This window comes from Diprion similis, chromosome 12 (genome assembly GCF_021155765.1).
Source record: "Diprion similis isolate iyDipSimi1 chromosome 12, iyDipSimi1.1, whole genome shotgun sequence".
Lineage (NCBI taxonomy): Eukaryota > Metazoa > Arthropoda > Insecta > Hymenoptera > Diprionidae > Diprion > Diprion similis.
In genome coordinates, this window is record NC_060116.1 from 4,452,225 (window position 1) to 4,468,686 (window position 16,462).

A 16,462-nucleotide genomic window follows, 5' to 3' on the forward strand; every position below is an offset into this window, starting at 1 on the left:
TTTTTTTTTAGGCAAGAAGACTGGGGCGTCGGTGATGTCACTACGTTGGTTATTTTTGGCCCAATTCCAGGTCCAACTTCAACTTTGATTACACTTCTTCGCGACGAGGTTGCAGCCTGAATTTGCAAAATCCGAGGATGTCGTTCTTCCTGGCATTATTTGATCTATCGAACGTGCGATGATGATGATTTGTTCATATCGGTCTTGTCCTGGATGAAGAGGGTATGAATTGATGAACTTGCAGCAAGATGGCGGCAGTATTCGCATCCTCGAGTCATCCTATGTCTCAAGAGATTCAGAGTTATAAGATCATGCCTGAAAAATGATGAAAAATACTCTTTCTATTCGCGGTTTTCCAACGACTCTAAATCCCGATCAGAGGAAAATGCTGTAGCTGCAGAGAATAGTTGACAGCAGGAAATTGCATCGAAGTAAGTATCGAATTGAACGTAATATAAGTACATTAGTCACTGTAATTTCGGATGCAATGTATGTCGCAAAATATATTTAACCCTGCCCATGAACTTGGTCCACATATCTTGAATAGATGGAAATTGATGGTTCATTGAAAAGTATGAAACCGCCGTCCGACAGAAATATACTTTGTTTATTTTCAGTGTCCCATCCGTTTACTGCATACAGGTTGAAAATAAAATAATGTTTATCCACTACCAGGAAGATGAAATGCTAAAAAAGAACTCCTTTTCCCACCAACTTGCAGTGAATTATACATACCTACAACCACCAGATACCGTATTTTAAACGCAAAAGTCAGGTGCCAAGGATTGCTCTCAACGTTTATTACAAGTTTAGCAACAGGATTACGCTACAGGAGGAAAAAAATGTAGACTATTATCATGCATCACCTCAGTTTCTGTACTGTAGTAACTTCGTCGTCTGATCAGTAAACTGCTCCGAGAGGTCGGAAAAATGGGTTTATCATTCTCCTAAATTATAACTGAAATTTAGTATTAATTCAAGGTATAAGGTATGATAGATCAGAGAAACTGGATGCGTGGAGTTAGGAAATAACTCCGAATGTGGGCGACGGAATTTTTCCAAGACTTAAACAAGGTTTGTATACTCTTGTCGACACGCCCCATCAGCTGATTTTGACGTTATGTCTTCTCCCTCGGTTTCAGCCTGTCTCTCTACCCGACGTCTCGGTATTTTTTCCTATCGAAATGCCTATTATTATCTGCGAGGTTATGTCTTGATTACAAGATTTCATTATGAATGATGTTACTTGAATTTTTCAGTTAGTAATATGAGCTTTGCTACCATTTTTTTTCCACAGAATATCTCTTTATCTTTGTAGAGATTATTTTGACTAAGTCAGGATATTGGAGAGAGAATGTCCGAAAAATGACAATCAAATAATTCTAACTTTTGGCAACATCTATGACGATTTATACTGACAAAGTAAACCAGTGAATGTATTATAGAATGTTACACCGTCTCCCGTGTTCGATGAGAACGTCACTTATAGCCACACGAACTCCAACAGCTGCTCTGACCATCTTAGATTATATCGCATTCACGAGGTGTTATTAATGCGAAGAGCGATGCCGTGAGGAAGAGTAACTCGGTCGTCGAATATTCGAGTATTTTCTCACGGACATTGGCTCTAATTTTTTTTCTGATTTTTTTTTTGTCCTCAACAACTGTTATTCATGTAGGAGTAGCCAACGTAAATCTGACGACTGTCGGAATATCATGCCAAGAGGTGCCAAAGACCCAGTTTACAGATATAGTCGAGAGTGCCACAGTATCAGAGTTATGCGCGAATTTTTTCACGCATCTTACCATTATTCAACAATCCGAGCATATATACGATGTACTTTGATGTGAGAAAATCAATGAACTTGACTAACAAAATTTGCAAACAATGCTGCTGCTCTAAATGAACAGGCAATATGGCGTCGAAACGAATAACCAGCCGATCGTTTTAGCCGAACCTCGGCAAGCTTCAACACTTTTTTTTGTTCCAACAAATTAATACAGACGCAAAAATACACGAACGACAGATTTTTATTATTGAACACAACTTAAGGTTGTGGTATTTGGACATTTTATGCGACCAAATACCACGACCTTTGATACGCTCGATGTCAATTGTGTAGAATTGATATCGTGCTGATGAAATTGGTTTCGACTCTTGATGGACTCTAACAATCGGTATCACATCCTATATTCTAAGATGCGAATGTATTTTCGACATGACGTCACTATTCGTGACGTACGGTGTTACTAAACCGAGTAAACAAATCATATGTAGTCCGTGGAGTGCAGTATCTGACACAGTTTCTACACGCCAAAAAGAATTCGAATTTGACACCCGGATCGTATTTTGTTTACATAGCGTACGTTAACGGGGGTCGCAAATCCAAGCGAGAATTTATAAAAGCTCGCTAATTTAAGCGTATCGCGAAGCTCTGGATAACCGCGGACACAGTATGAAGGGATTATACGATGGTTGAAAATCCTCGTTTCTGTCTACCGGGGAGCTTTTCGCTGGGCTTCGCTGGGCTTCGGGAAACGCGGGGAACGAGGCTGGCTGCTCGCCATTTTTGGGTTCCCCACCCGCGAGTTTTCGGAACGCAAGGCTGACGGGCGTCCCGACGGCACTCGACTCGCGTCGCTCTACTCGCTCGGGTAGGTAAGTGCTTAACACCCCTTTTGTGTTTTTCCATTCAGCCCTAACATTAAATATTTCAGAAGTTTGGTGTGCGTTTTTATACCTTGATGGTACAAGAACAAAAAGCTTTGCAAAATAGTATACGCAGCGTTGTATAAACAATCTACGAAGTTTATCAATCATTTTTTTCTTTCACCTATCATTTTCAAGAAGAGATAGATAGAGAGAGATCGAGTGAATGTGCCGGTTTACCATAAAAAAAAAAGAAAGAAAAGTAAAAATAAATTGAAAAAAAAAACAGACGACAACCGAAATTGACCGTCGTTCGGTTAATTGAGGTATTGAATTTACTTCTTGTGACATCTGAATTCTTGCAGGAGACGTGCTTGGCGAATAAAAGAAAGAAAGAAAGAAAGACAGAAAGAAAAAAAAACAGAGCTATCGCAAAATGGACGTCCGCAACGGAGATGAAAATAATCTTCGAGGACGCTTTAGGCACCGCAATATTAACATCGATTCGCTTATGCTTCAAGGGCTTACTTCTTTTGACTTGCATTGTTGCGTAATGTCGTAAGTAGCAATTAACACCATAACACACCGTAACACACCTGTTAAAAAAAAAATTAAAAAAAAAAAAAAAAAACCGCAGTGTGGACACAGCACCTTGCCCACACACACAATCCTTGTTAAATTATGTGCAATTATTGTCAACCCGTTAGTTTTTATATTTGTACTGGTTTTGTTAATTTTTTTTAAATCTGCATTTATTTTTCAATGGTGTAAATCGTTTTTATGCTAATATTTCGCGGTACTGTTATGTTGTATGTTACGTAACACTATTCCTTACGATGAGAATGCTAATATAATATAATAATACAAGAATTTGTCAAATGTATTTATAGTATTTAAAATACAAATTTTGGTGAATTGAGCTTTGTGTTATTTGCTCGAAGTTCGTGGCCGTAGAACGTCCGGTTATTAAATGGTTTAAAAGATTCCAACCCCTCCGAATACGTGGGTCTGCGGGCTACTCGTCATCGTATCTTAATATAGTTTCAGATTTTTCTTTTATTTTTCAACCGAAAATGAGCTTTTTCCTCTGTTGTACGTTTCTCCGAGAGTATAAAACGAATGCTCAGACTCCAAACCGAGCAAGACAGTGAAAAATAGTCGATAGTTTTCCATGGATTCCTATGAATCACGGTATGAATTAAATCATCCAAACGATCTGAATTGAACGATCAATACTAAAACCGATCGCTAAGATCTATGACTAATTCCTCGCATCTGCCGGGGCGTTGGATCGATCGTATGAAAAGAAAAATTTCTAAGGTGGGCATCCCGATGTTAGATTATTATTGAAATCGCAGTGGTTTCGCAGTTTCGTAAATTCTATAAATACGCCACGCAGTTAGATCGGATGTCGGTCGGAGTTGGCAGCCAAGTAAAGCCCGATCCTCTGGGATACAGACGCTTGGCGTCAGCCGACGTTAAGTCGTATTTATAGACCGGCCTCTCCACAGCTATTTCCGTAGACGCCGTTTTCTATGATGGCATTCTGAGCGCTCCGGCATTATACGTCGACCGGTCGAATATCATCCTATACACGCTTTTACGAAACAAGGGAAATAAATACCCCCTTTACCGATGGTCACGTCGTCGCCATGGGTCACGCGTCATTTACTCACTGACTACTCTCACCTCGGCGGCCATATTGGTTCTCACTTTCAAGGCTACCGGGCTATTTAGACAATGTTTTCATTCCACGACCACATTCTCGCCCCATTTTCACCTCTTCGCCTTTGCTCTTTGACTCTTTCATACCTTTATCACTGAGCCTTACCATTCCATTTATTCATTGGAAATATGACTTGGATATTTATTATCACGTAAGCGTTCAGAGGATGATCCTTATTTTTCTGTAACGATTTTATAAATGTTTAACAAATAACCGCCAAGAATGTTTTTCTTTTCGGTTCAGCAATCGATACCTGATGCATTGTGAGCAATGTTAAATGTGTGATTGGTTTACTTATAAAAAAGTGTGAAAACAATTTTGTTGCTGTTATAATCAGATGAAAAATTCATCAATTTTTTACAACCGTTTTGGCCCAGTTCACATTTATTCGAATGCATGAAACATGTGCCTAATAGTTACACTGCGTGATCTAAATGAAATGAAATTATACTTCTATAGACGTCAAGGTCTAGAAGCATCAATCTTTCTATAAGCGTGCAGCATTCATTGCTCTGCAGAATTCCATTTGCAAGCAGCTATCATATTCCGTTTGAAAAGTTATTTCAGTCGTTTGCCACAAGATCGTCTAGCTTTGAAACTTCAAGGTTCGCCGATCAGCGTGGTAGAAATGATGCACAAGAAAATGCCTCTAATGTAAATACAAAAATAAGCAGATAGACACCAGCCCGACCCGAGTCGAGAGTTATGGTACAATATGACGATAGGAAGATGCGAAATCACACTAACGAAATGCCGATTGATGTTTCAGCGGTTGTTATAGTTACGTGAGGAAAGTCGCAAATAAAAAGCCGCCACCATGGACGCGATTAAGAAGAAGATGCAAGCGATGAAGCTTGAGAAGGACAACGCGCAGGATAAAGCCGACACCTGCGAGGGACAGGCCAAAGAGGCAAACCTCCGCGCGGACAAAGTCCTCGAGGAAGTCAACGACCTGCAGAAGAAGTTGCAGCAGGTCGAGGCCGACCTTGTAGCCAACAAGCAGAACTTGGAGCAGGCTAACAAGGACCTCGAAGAGCGTGAAAAGTCCCTCACCAACGTAAGTTTACATCATTTCACATTCATGGAGCCTTCTTCAATGATTTAGCCATTGTAGCTGTAACTTTCTTCATGTTTCTAAGAGATTATTCAGAAATCAAAGGAAGTTCCGCTTTAGTGGAATGGAACAAGTACAATGTTGTTAAGTGATCGGCGGAAAAATGGCAGGATTGATAGAGAAATCGCCACATATATGGCACAACATGGCCGATGATCCCGAAGATGATTCGATCTACTGACACTGTGATTGTTGATTTCAGGCTGAGTCCGAGGTGGCTGCTTTGAACAGGAAAGTCCAGCTGATTGAAGAGGACTTGGAACGCTCTGAGGAGCGTCTGGGTACCGCGACGACGAAACTGACCGAAGCTTCCCAGGCGGCTGACGAGTCGAGCCGGTAATTGCAGCTGAAACATAAGCTAAATTCTTGTGATTTAATGGGTCATAGCGAAACTCATCGACTGCTGTCGTATCCCTCGTTTTAGTATGTGCAAAGTATTGGAGAACCGCAGTCAGCAGGATGAGGAGAGAATGGACCAGCTCACGAACCAGCTGAAGGAGGCTCGTCTCCTTGCTGAGGACGCTGACGGAAAGTCCGACGAGGTATCCCGCAAGCTGGCCTTCGTTGAAGACGAGCTTGAGGTAGCTGAGGACCGTGTCAAGTCCGGAGAAGCGTAAGTATAACATAAACAGTAATTTTCTATACCCGGAGAACCGTGAGTTCTTACACGATGATGGTTTTTGAAAGTTATTCAATACCGACGTGTAATTATGACAAGTTTTTATTCACAGCAAGATCATGGAGCTTGAGGAGGAACTCAAGGTTGTCGGCAACAGCTTGAAATCCCTGGAAGTGTCCGAAGAAAAGGTAACTAACACTGCACAGCTATTGATGGCTGCAGTTTACTTCTTTTCTCGTTTCGAAATGATCCTTGTCTCTGAAATTGATGTGAGAAGTCTTCACCAAAGTCTAACTCGTTTATTGACAGGCCAACCAACGAGTTGAGGAATTCAAGCGCCAGCTCAAGACCTTGACTGTCAAGCTAAAGGAGGCCGAAGCTCGTGCAGAATTCGCCGAGAAGACCGTCAAGAAGCTCCAGAAGGAGGTTGACAGGCTTGAAGGTACGTTTCTTGAAATCAAATCAAACTGTGAAATGAACGATTTCTCGGGTGTCAGGTCCAGAGCGGAATTTTTTCAGAATTCACCATTGCTAAGTCGCTGTGATTTTTCAATGAAAACGTCAAGCTATGGAACTTATATCTGTGTTTTCGAACAATGTTTGCGGCTGTGATTTTCAGTCAAATATTAAATCTCCATTAGAAGATAATTCGGCACGTTGGAGACTAATTTTTGATCAAATTTTCAAGTGACCTTGAATACTCCTTGCAATCAAACATTTTACCATCAAGTTTTCACTTCTGAAGTCTGAAAGATTTCGTCGAGTTCATTAGTAATAATGATTTCTCTGTTTATTTTCATTGTTTACATAATTTTTCACTACAGATAATACTAACCTTTACTTCCGTGTTTTTGAATAATGAATAATTATATTTGAAACCGTGAATTGTATCTTTCGAGCATATGCATATTTACACAAATGCGTATATATTGCATATGCGAAAAGCTTCGATTAACGATGCAATTGGGCAAGCGCCAATGTATTTGTGCAGATGGCGCATTTCGCCGTGCTTTTATTCGTGCCAGTTGTCGATTGTAGCTTTTTGAAAACAGTCGTATTTACTAAGAGTAATACAGAGTAATATATTCCGAAACATGTTTTCTCTTATTAACTGATCAGCATAATTCTTCCTTTTGTCGTTTTTATTTATCGTTAATTTTTTCCAACAATGTTTTTTTTTGCACCGGTGAAGTGCCAGGAAACCCGATAACGGTACAGTGTTTCCGAATACCGACGGATTTTAACGCATTCCGTCGTTTCTCGTTGCAGACGATTTGTTCCACGAGAAGGAGAAACACAAAGCAATTTGCGACGACTTGGACTCGACGTTTGCTGAACTTAGTGGCTACTAAATAACACATACACAATGCAGTAGTCCGATTCCTGAAATCGCTTCCCAGAAACTAAACACGTTTACTTGGCTTCCGCGGTATAGAACATGAAACGCGTTTTTGCAGCTTATCGTTAGTGTTCGGGTGCAAAAGCAAAATCAAGAAGAAAATAATTGTAGCATTTCATTTTACCTCTCAATTATATATTTTTGCAAATTTCAATAATTAATTTAAAATAATCCACTCTGAACGATTTCCAGTTCTGATCACGTTGACCTTACACGCTGATATCGTTGTTACTTGACTGATAATTAGACGGTTAACAATTGATCGAATATAGTTAGTTGAGATTAGTTTCATTTAGTGATTGAATCTGGTACCAAGTGCCATATTAAATTCGATTGGCAAAACACTCGGTTTTTACACAGTACGTCATCATGACAGGAGACGACTACAACCGTGAAAATATACACGATATACACTTTCAATCTTGTTAACACGACATAGCTTTTTATAGCTTCGCTACATCTGCAGTCGCAAGCCCAGGTACTTTTGCTCCCTGTAGCTTTAGCGGTAATTGTCGTCTTTAGTTTTTTATTTTCTTAATTAAAAAGTTACGGTATTCCCCTTCTAACATTCTTTTCTAACGTAATTACACGTATACCGTCGAGACTATACTACTGACGATGTTTGGTTTATTTTTCCAACTTTTTCCTTGTTTGGAATTTACCTAGATATAGAAAGTACTACAGGTTTGGTGACCAGAATGATCCCCGTAAGGTTTATGCCATATGAATCTTCGTATTGGGTTGTATTCACGTGATGCATTGCTACCACCATGTGTATTTCATATTTATAAATCCTCGCCGAACGCAGTGTTATGACATGTGACGCTGATTACTGGGAGATGAAATCGACGAGTAAAGCCAAAAAAGTTTAGCACAAATCAAATCGTGTCTCATTATCGTTAGATTCAAAGATGGAGGCAGACAATTGTGGCTGTGGTTGTGGAAAACTTTTTAATAATATAGGAAATTATGTGCGGTTGTAAGAGCTGCAGTGCGAGTAATGTATGCTATTTATTTAATGAAATAATGTTTATCTCGTTACAGACGAACTTGGAATCAACAAGGACAGATACAAGTCGTTGGCCGACGAGATGGACTCCACCTTCGCCGAATTGGCTGGATATTAATAACTTATGTTTACAAATTATCAGTAATATTACGAATATCATTGAAAATGTTCAAACCCTCCATCGAATACACGTTAAAAAATTACGGAAAAACCACACAACATCTGAAAACATACACGTTTTGTTATCACCACATTATGTTAATATACACGGTTATATAAATATATTATATTAATAAATATTATTACTACTTATTGTACGAAACATAGTACGGTATGGTATTTAATAAATTTAAACTTAAAAATCGATCTCTTCGTCGCAGGCTGATGTTGCGATAAAATAAAATTTAACACGGTTAGAAATATTCGATAGATGATTTTCAATTTCACAAATTCAATTTGACAAATGAATTAAAAGCAAAGCGTAGTCTACAATAATTTTGATTTAATTGATTTAATCTGGTTAAGCGATTATCAATTAGAAATTAGATTCCTCGGTATCTAAAAATTCGACCAAAATCCTTTTGACGAAATGCCTGTAATAAAATATTTGACACTGCATGTAGAAATTCAAATTCCGCATTTTCGAATTCACCGTGGTGGCAATTTAGACACGGAAAATTGGATTTTTTCTATTACAACATTTTTAGCAATCACTAGCTGCATTTGAGGTCACTGTCGACAAAATTGGTTTTGTTGTCCGTTCAAACGTATCTCCAGAATGATTCCACACCGTTTGGCTAGTTTGACCCTAATTAACAATTAGCGTTAATGAAGTGATGATGCAGTGTAATGTTTCCATCACCGTTTACCAAGTCGAAATATCAGGAAATTCTTAGCATTAGGCTGGATTTTCACGGGTGTCAAATTAACGCGGCAGCGCCACGCCGTCGACTGCAAAATGACGCTTATGAAAATGGATACGGACGGAACGGCAGAATGCAGCGATTCTGAACTACGTGGTTGAGTAAGTGGTTATCAGTTGCGTTTCTATCTTGAAAATTGGAGAATCTAGGATTGTTAATTGCACGTGTAAATGAACGGAAAATAAATAAGTAGGAAGAAAATCGAATGAATCGGTAGTAGTTTTTCGAGGTAAGAAAATAATCGAATTCATTCTAATTATTCCAGATTCGTGCACTCGTGTATAATTCAGATGCCTTTTCATATGTTTCTTGCTGCAGATTGCATACAGAAAATATTGCGGTTATGCCCGATCAGTGTAAAGAAAACTGCTGCGATACGATTCAGGGTTGAAAAGTTTCCGGCCTCTGAAGTAAAGGAAAAGCAGGGATAACCGCATTCGATTTTTTCAGACGTAATTTTTTTGACTTACGGATTGTTTGAATTGATTCCTTGATAGACTAACTCGGAATCATTCTGCGACGAGAATCTATGGGGCGCAGTTCTGAAACGCTGCGTGCAACGAATGAAAAGTTACAGTGGAAGAACAGAACATTTCTTTTTATCATTTTTCTGCTGCTGGTCTTTCCTTCTAAATTTCTTTGCTGCTTGCCCTACACTTATTTTGCTGTGTTTTCTCAGTTCCTGTAGGTCTAATTAGTCTGAAAAGGGTCATACAATCTATTCAGCGACGAAAAAATTTTCACCCAAGAAAAGAGTGAGGCTAACGCCTTTGGATTTTGTGCAAATAATTCAGATAGGGTCATACGAATCAATTCCGAGACTAAGAATCTTTCAGGCACTATTCCAACGTAATTTTGCGAGAGAAATCGATGAAGCGCAGACCGAATGCGCTGCAAGCAACGGATCAGAAGTTACAGTCAAAAAACGAATAACGTAATTTCTCAATTTTTCTGCTGCTGATGTTTATGTCGTAATTTCTCTCCTGTTGGTCCAACGCTCGTTTTAATGTATTTTCTGAGTTCCTGTGGTTGCAATTGGCCATGAAACGGTCAGACAAATCAATTCGGAGACCGAAAGTTTTGGGCTCCGAAAATCGGAAAAAAAGTAAGGCTAACCCCTTTGGATTTTTTGCGAAAATTTCGACGACTTTGAAAAGTGCTACAATTAATTCTTTAGGGCACTATTCCGACGTAATTTTGCGAGAGAAATCCATTGAGCGCAGTCCCAACACGCTGCGAGCAACGGATCAAAAGTTACAGCCAAAAAACTGCAGATTTTCGTCGTCATTTCTCTGCTGCTGGTCCTACGCTTTTTTTAATGTGTTTTTTGAGTTCCTGGGGTTCCAATTAGCCAAGAAACGTCATACAAATCAATTCGGAAACCGAAAATTTTCGGCTCCGAAAATCGGAAAAAAAGTGAGGCTAACCCCTTTGGATTTTTTGCGAAAATTTCGACGACTTTGAAAAGTGCTGCAATTGATTCTTTAGGGCACTATTCCGACGTAATTTTGCGAGAGAAATCCATTGAGCGCAGTCCCAATACGCTGCGAGCAACGGATCAAAAGTTACAGCCAAAAAACTGCAGATTTTCGTCGTCATTTCTCTGCTGCTGGTCGTACGCTTTTTTTAATGTGTTTTTTGAGTTCCTGGGGTTCCAATTAGCCAAGAAACGGTCATACAAATCAATTCGAAAACCGAAAATTTTCGGCTCCGAAAATCGGAAAAAAAGTAAGGCTAACCCCTTTGGGTTTTTGCGAAAATTTCGACGACTTTGAAAAGTGCTGCAATTGATTCTTTAGGGCACTATTCCGACGTAATTTTGCAAGAGAAATCCATTGAGCGCAGTCCCAATACGCTGCGAGCAACGGATCAAAAGTTACAGCCAAAAAACTCCAGATTTTCGTCGTCATTTCTCTGCTGCTGGTCCTACGCTTTTTTTAATGTGTTTTTTGAGTTCCTGGGGTTATAATTAGCCGAGAAACGGTCGTACAAATCAATTCGGAGACCAAAAATTTTCGGCTTCGAAAATCGCAAAAAAAGTAAGGCTAACCCCTTTGGATTTTTGGCGAAAATTTCGACGACTTTGAAAAGTGCTGCAATTGATTCTTTGGGGCACTATTCCGACGTAATTTTGCGAGAGAAATCGATTGAGCGCAGTCCCAATACGCTGCGAGCAACGGATCAAAAGTTACAGCCAAAAAACTGCAGATTTTCGTCGTCATTTCTCTGCTGCTGGTCCTACGCTTTTTTTAATGTGTTTTTTGAGTTCCTGGGGTTCCAATTAGCCTAGAAACGGTCATACGAATCAATTCGAAAACCAAAAATTTCCGGCTCCAAAAATCGCAAAAAAAGTAAGGCTAACCCCTTTGGATTTTTGGCGAAAATTTCGACGACTTTGAAAAGTGCTGCAATTATTTCTTTAAGGCACTATTCCGACGTAATTTTGCGAGAGAAATCCATTGAGCGCAATCCCAATACGCTGCGAGCAACGGATCAAAAGTTACAGCCAAAAAACTGCAGATTTTCGTCGTCATTTCTCTGCTGCTGGTCCTACGTTTTTTATAATGTGTTTTTTGAGTTCCTGGGGTTCCAATTAGCCAAGAAACAATCATACAAATCAATTCGAAAACCGAAAATTTTTGGCTCCGAAAATCGGAAAAAAAGTAAGGCTAACCCCTTTGGATTTTTTGCGAAAATTTCGACGACTTTGAAAAGTGCTGCAATTAATTCTTGAGGGCACTATTCCGACGTAATTTTGCGAGAGAAATCCATTGAGCGCAGTCCCATTACGCTGCGAGCAACGGATCAAAAGTTAAAGCCAAAAAACTGCAGATTTTCGTCGTCATTTCTCTGCTGCTGGTCCTACGCTTTTTTTAATGTGTTTTTTGAGTTCCTGGGGTTCCAATTAGCCTAGAAACGGTCATACAAATCAATTCGAAAACCGAAAATTTTCGGCTCCGAAAATCGGAAAAAAAGTAAGGCTAACCCCTTTGGATTTTTTGCGAAAATTTCGACGACTTTGAAAAGTGCTGCAATTAATTCTTGAGGGCACTATTCCGACGTAATTTTGCGAGAGAAATCCATTGAGCGCAGTCCCAAGACGCTGCGAGCAACGGATCAAAAGTTAAAGCCAAAAAACTGCAGATTTTCGTCGTCATTTCTCTGCTGCTGGTCCCACGCTTTTTTTAATGTGTTTTTTGAGTTCCTGGGGTTCCAATTAGCCAAGAAACGGTCATACAAATCAATTCGAAAACCGAAAATTTTCGGCTCCGAAAATCGGAAAAAAAGTAAGGCTAACCCCTTTGGATTTTTTGCGAAAATTTCGACGACTTTGAAAAGTGCTGCGATTAATTCTGTAGGGCACTATTCCGACGTAATTTTGCGAGAGAAATCCATTGAGCGCAGTCCCAATACGCTGCGAGCAACGGATCAAAAGTTACAGCCAAAAAACTGCAGATTTTCGTCGTCATTTCTCTGCTGCTGGTCCTACGCTTTTTTTAATGTGTTTTTTGAGTTCTCGGGGTTTCAATTAGCCTAGAAACGGTCATACAAATCAATTCGAAAACCGAAAATTTTTGGCTCCCAAAATCGGAAAAAAAGTAAGGCTAACCCCTTTGGATTTTTTGCGAAAATTTCGACGACTTTGAAAAGTGCTGCAATTAATTTTTGAGGGCACTATTCCGACGTCATTTTGCGAGAGAAATCCATTAAGCGCAGTCCCAATACGCTGCGAGCAACGGATCAGAAGTTACAGCCAAAAAACTGCAGATTTTCGTCGTCATTTCTCTGCTGCTGGTCCTACGCTTTTTTTAATGTGTTTTTTGAGTTCCTGGGGTTCCAATTAGCCAAGAAACGGTCATACAAATCAATTCGAAAACCGAAAATTTTTGGCTCCGAAAATCGGAAAAAAAGTGAGGCTAACCCCTTTGGATTTTTTGCGAAAATTTCGACGACTTTGAAAAGTGCTGCAATTAATTCTTGAGGGCACTATTCCGACGTAATTTTGCGAGAGAAATCCATTGAGCGCAGTCCCAATACGCTGCGAGCAACGGATCAAAAGTTAAAGCCAAAAAACTGCAGATTTTCGTCGTCATTTCTCTGCTGCTGGTCCTACGCTTTTTTTAATGTGTTTTTTGAGTTCCTGGGGTTCCAATTAGCCAAGAAACGGTCATACAAATCAATTCGAAAACCGAAAATTTTCGGCTCCGAAAATCGGAAAAAAAGTAAGGCTAACCCCTTTGGATTTTTTGCGAAAATTTCGACGACTTTGAAAAGTGCTGCAATTAATTCTTGAGGGCACTATTCCGACGTAATTTTGCGAGAGAAATCCATTGAGCGCAGTCCCAATACGCTGCGAGCAACGGATCAAAAGTTAAAGCCAAAAAACTGCAGATTTTCGTCGTCATTTCTCTGCTGCTGGTCCCACGCTTTTTTTAATGTGTTTTTTGAGTTCCTGGGGTTCCAATTAGCCAAGAAACGGTCATACAAATCAATTCGAAAACCGAAAATTTTCGGCTCCGAAAATCGGAAAAAAAGTAAGGCTAACCCCTTTGGATTTTTTGCGAAAATTTCGACGACTTTGAAAAGTGCTGCAATTAATTCTTGAGGGCACTATTCTGACGTAATTTTGCGAGAGGAATCCATTGAGCGCAGTCCCAATACGCTGCGAGCAACGGATCAAAAGTTACAGCCAAAAAACTGCAAATTTTCGTCGTCATTTCTCTGCTGCTGGTCCTACGCTTTTTTTAATGTGTTTTTTGAGTTCCTGGGGTTCCAATTGGCCAAGAAACGGTCATACAAATCAATTCGAAAACCGAAAATTTTCGGCTCCGAAAATCGGAAAAAAAGTAAGGCTAACCCCTTTGGATTTTTTGCGAAAATTTCGACGACTTTGAAAAGTGCTGCAATTAATTCTTTAGGGCACTATTCCGACGTAATTTTGCGAGAGAAATCCATTGAGCGCAGTCCCAATACGCTGCGAGCAACGGATCAAAAGTTACAGCCAAAAAACTGCAGATTTTCGTCGTCATTTCTCTGCTGCTGGTCCTACGCTTTTTTTAATGTGTTTTTTGAGTTCTCGGGGTTTCAATTAGCCTAGAAACGGTCATACAAATCAATTCGAAAACCGAAAATTTTTGGCTCCCAAAATCGGAAAAAAAGTAAGGCTAACCCCTTTGGATTTTTTGCGAAAATTTCGACGACTTTGAAAAGTGCTGCAATTAATTTTTGAGGGCACTATTCCGACGTCATTTTGCGAGAGAAATCCATTAAGCGCAGTCCCAATACGCTGCGAGCAACGGATCAGAAGTTACAGCCAAAAAACTGCAGATTTTCGTCGTCATTTCTCTGCTGCTGGTCCTACGCTTTTTTTAATGTGTTTTTTGAGTTCCTGGGGTTCCAATTAGCCTAGAAACGGTCATACAAATCAATTCGAAAACCGAAAATTTTCGGCCCCGAAAATCGGAAAAAAAGTAAGGCTAACCCCTTTGGATTTTTTGCGAAAATTTTGACGACTTTGAAAAGTGCTGCAATTAATTTTTTAGGGCACTATTCCGACGTAATTTTGCGAGAGAAAGCCATTGAGCGCAGTCCCAATACGCTGCGAGCAACGGATCAAAAGTTACAGCCAAAAAACTGCAAATTTTCGTCGTCATTTCTCTGCTGCTGGTCCTACGCTTTTTTTAATGTGTTTTTTGAGTTCCTGGGGTTCCAATTAGCTAAGAAACGGTCATACAAATCGATTCGAAAACCGAAAATTTTCGGCCCCGAAAATCGGAAAAAAAGTAAGGCTAACCCCTTTGGATTTTTTGCGATAATTTCGACGACTTTGAAAAGTGCTGCAATTAATTCTTGAGGGCACTATTCCGACGTAATTTTGCGAGAGGAATCCATTGAGCGCAGTCCCAATACGCTGCGAGCAACGGATCAAAAGTTACAGCCATAAAACTGCAAATTTTCGTCGTCATTTCTCTGCTGCTGGTCCTACGCTTTTTTTAATGTGTTTTTTGAGTTCCTGGGGTTCCAATTAGCCAAGAAACGGTCATACAAATCAATTCGAAAACCGAAAATTTTCGGCTCCGAAAATCGGAAAAAAAGTAAGGCTAACCCCTTTGGATTTTTTGCGAAAATTTCGACGACTTTGAAAAGTGCTGCAATTAATTCTTTAGGGCTCTATTCCGACGTAATTTTGCGAGAGAAATCCATTGAGCGCAGTCCCAATACGCTGCGAGCAACGGATCAAAAGTTACAGCCAAAAAACTGCAGATTTTCGTCGTCATTTCTCTGCTGCTGGTCCTACGCTTTTTTTAATGTGTTTTTTGAGTTCTCGGGGTTCCAATTAGCCTAGAAACGGTCATACAAATCAATTCGAAAACCGAAAATTTTTGGCTCCCAAAATCGGAAAAAAAGTAAGGCTAACCCCTTTGGATTTTTTGCGAAAATTTCGACGACTTTGAAAAGTGCTGCAATTAATTTTTGAGGGCACTATTCCGACGTAATTTTGCGAGAGAAATCCATTGAGCGCAGTCCCAATACGCTGCGAGCAACGGATCAAAAGTTACAGCCAAAAAACTGCAAATTTTCGTCGTCATTTCTCTGCTGCTGGTCCTACGCTTTTTTTAATGTGTTTTTTGAGTTCCTGGGGTTCCCATTAGCCAAGAAACGGTCATACAAATCAATTCGAAAACCGAAAATTTTCGGCTCCGAAAATCGGAAAAAAAGTAAGGCTAACCCCTTTGGATTTTTTGCGAAAATTTCGACGACTTTGAAAAGTGCTGCAATTAATTTTTGAGGGCACTATTCCGACGTAATTTTTCCAGAGAAATCCATTAAGCGCAGTCCCAATACGCTGCGAGCAACGGATCAAAAGTTACAGCCAAAAAACTGCAGATTTTCGTCGTCATTTCTCTGCTGCTGGTCCTACGCTTTTTTTAATGTGTTTTTTGAGTTCCTGGGGTTCCAATTAGCCAAGAAACGGTCATACAAATCAATTCGAAAACCGAAAATTTTCGGCTCCGAAAATC

General features: G+C 39.8%; 1 protein-coding gene across 2 annotated transcripts; it reads left to right on the plus strand.

Moving 5' to 3' along the window:
* The first annotated feature begins 2,508 nt into the window (after window positions 1–2,508).
* LOC124413201 (tropomyosin-1) lies at window positions 2,509–8,722 on the plus strand. Of its 2 annotated transcripts, none has more exons than XM_046893633.1 (7): window positions 2,509–2,659; window positions 5,146–5,433; window positions 5,693–5,826; window positions 5,915–6,103; window positions 6,222–6,297; window positions 6,419–6,551; window positions 8,553–8,722. In XM_046893633.1, exons 2-7 carry the CDS (start codon window positions 5,194–5,196, stop codon window positions 8,633–8,635), a joined length of 855 nt encoding a protein of 284 aa, XP_046749589.1. In that variant the 5' UTR covers window positions 2,509–2,659; window positions 5,146–5,193; the 3' UTR covers window positions 8,636–8,722. The 2 variants fall into 2 exon arrangements, with proteins under 2 accessions (XP_046749589.1, XP_046749590.1); XM_046893634.1 differs by having other exon boundaries at window positions 2,511–2,655.
* The last annotated feature ends 7,740 nt before the right edge of the window (window positions 8,723–16,462 follow it).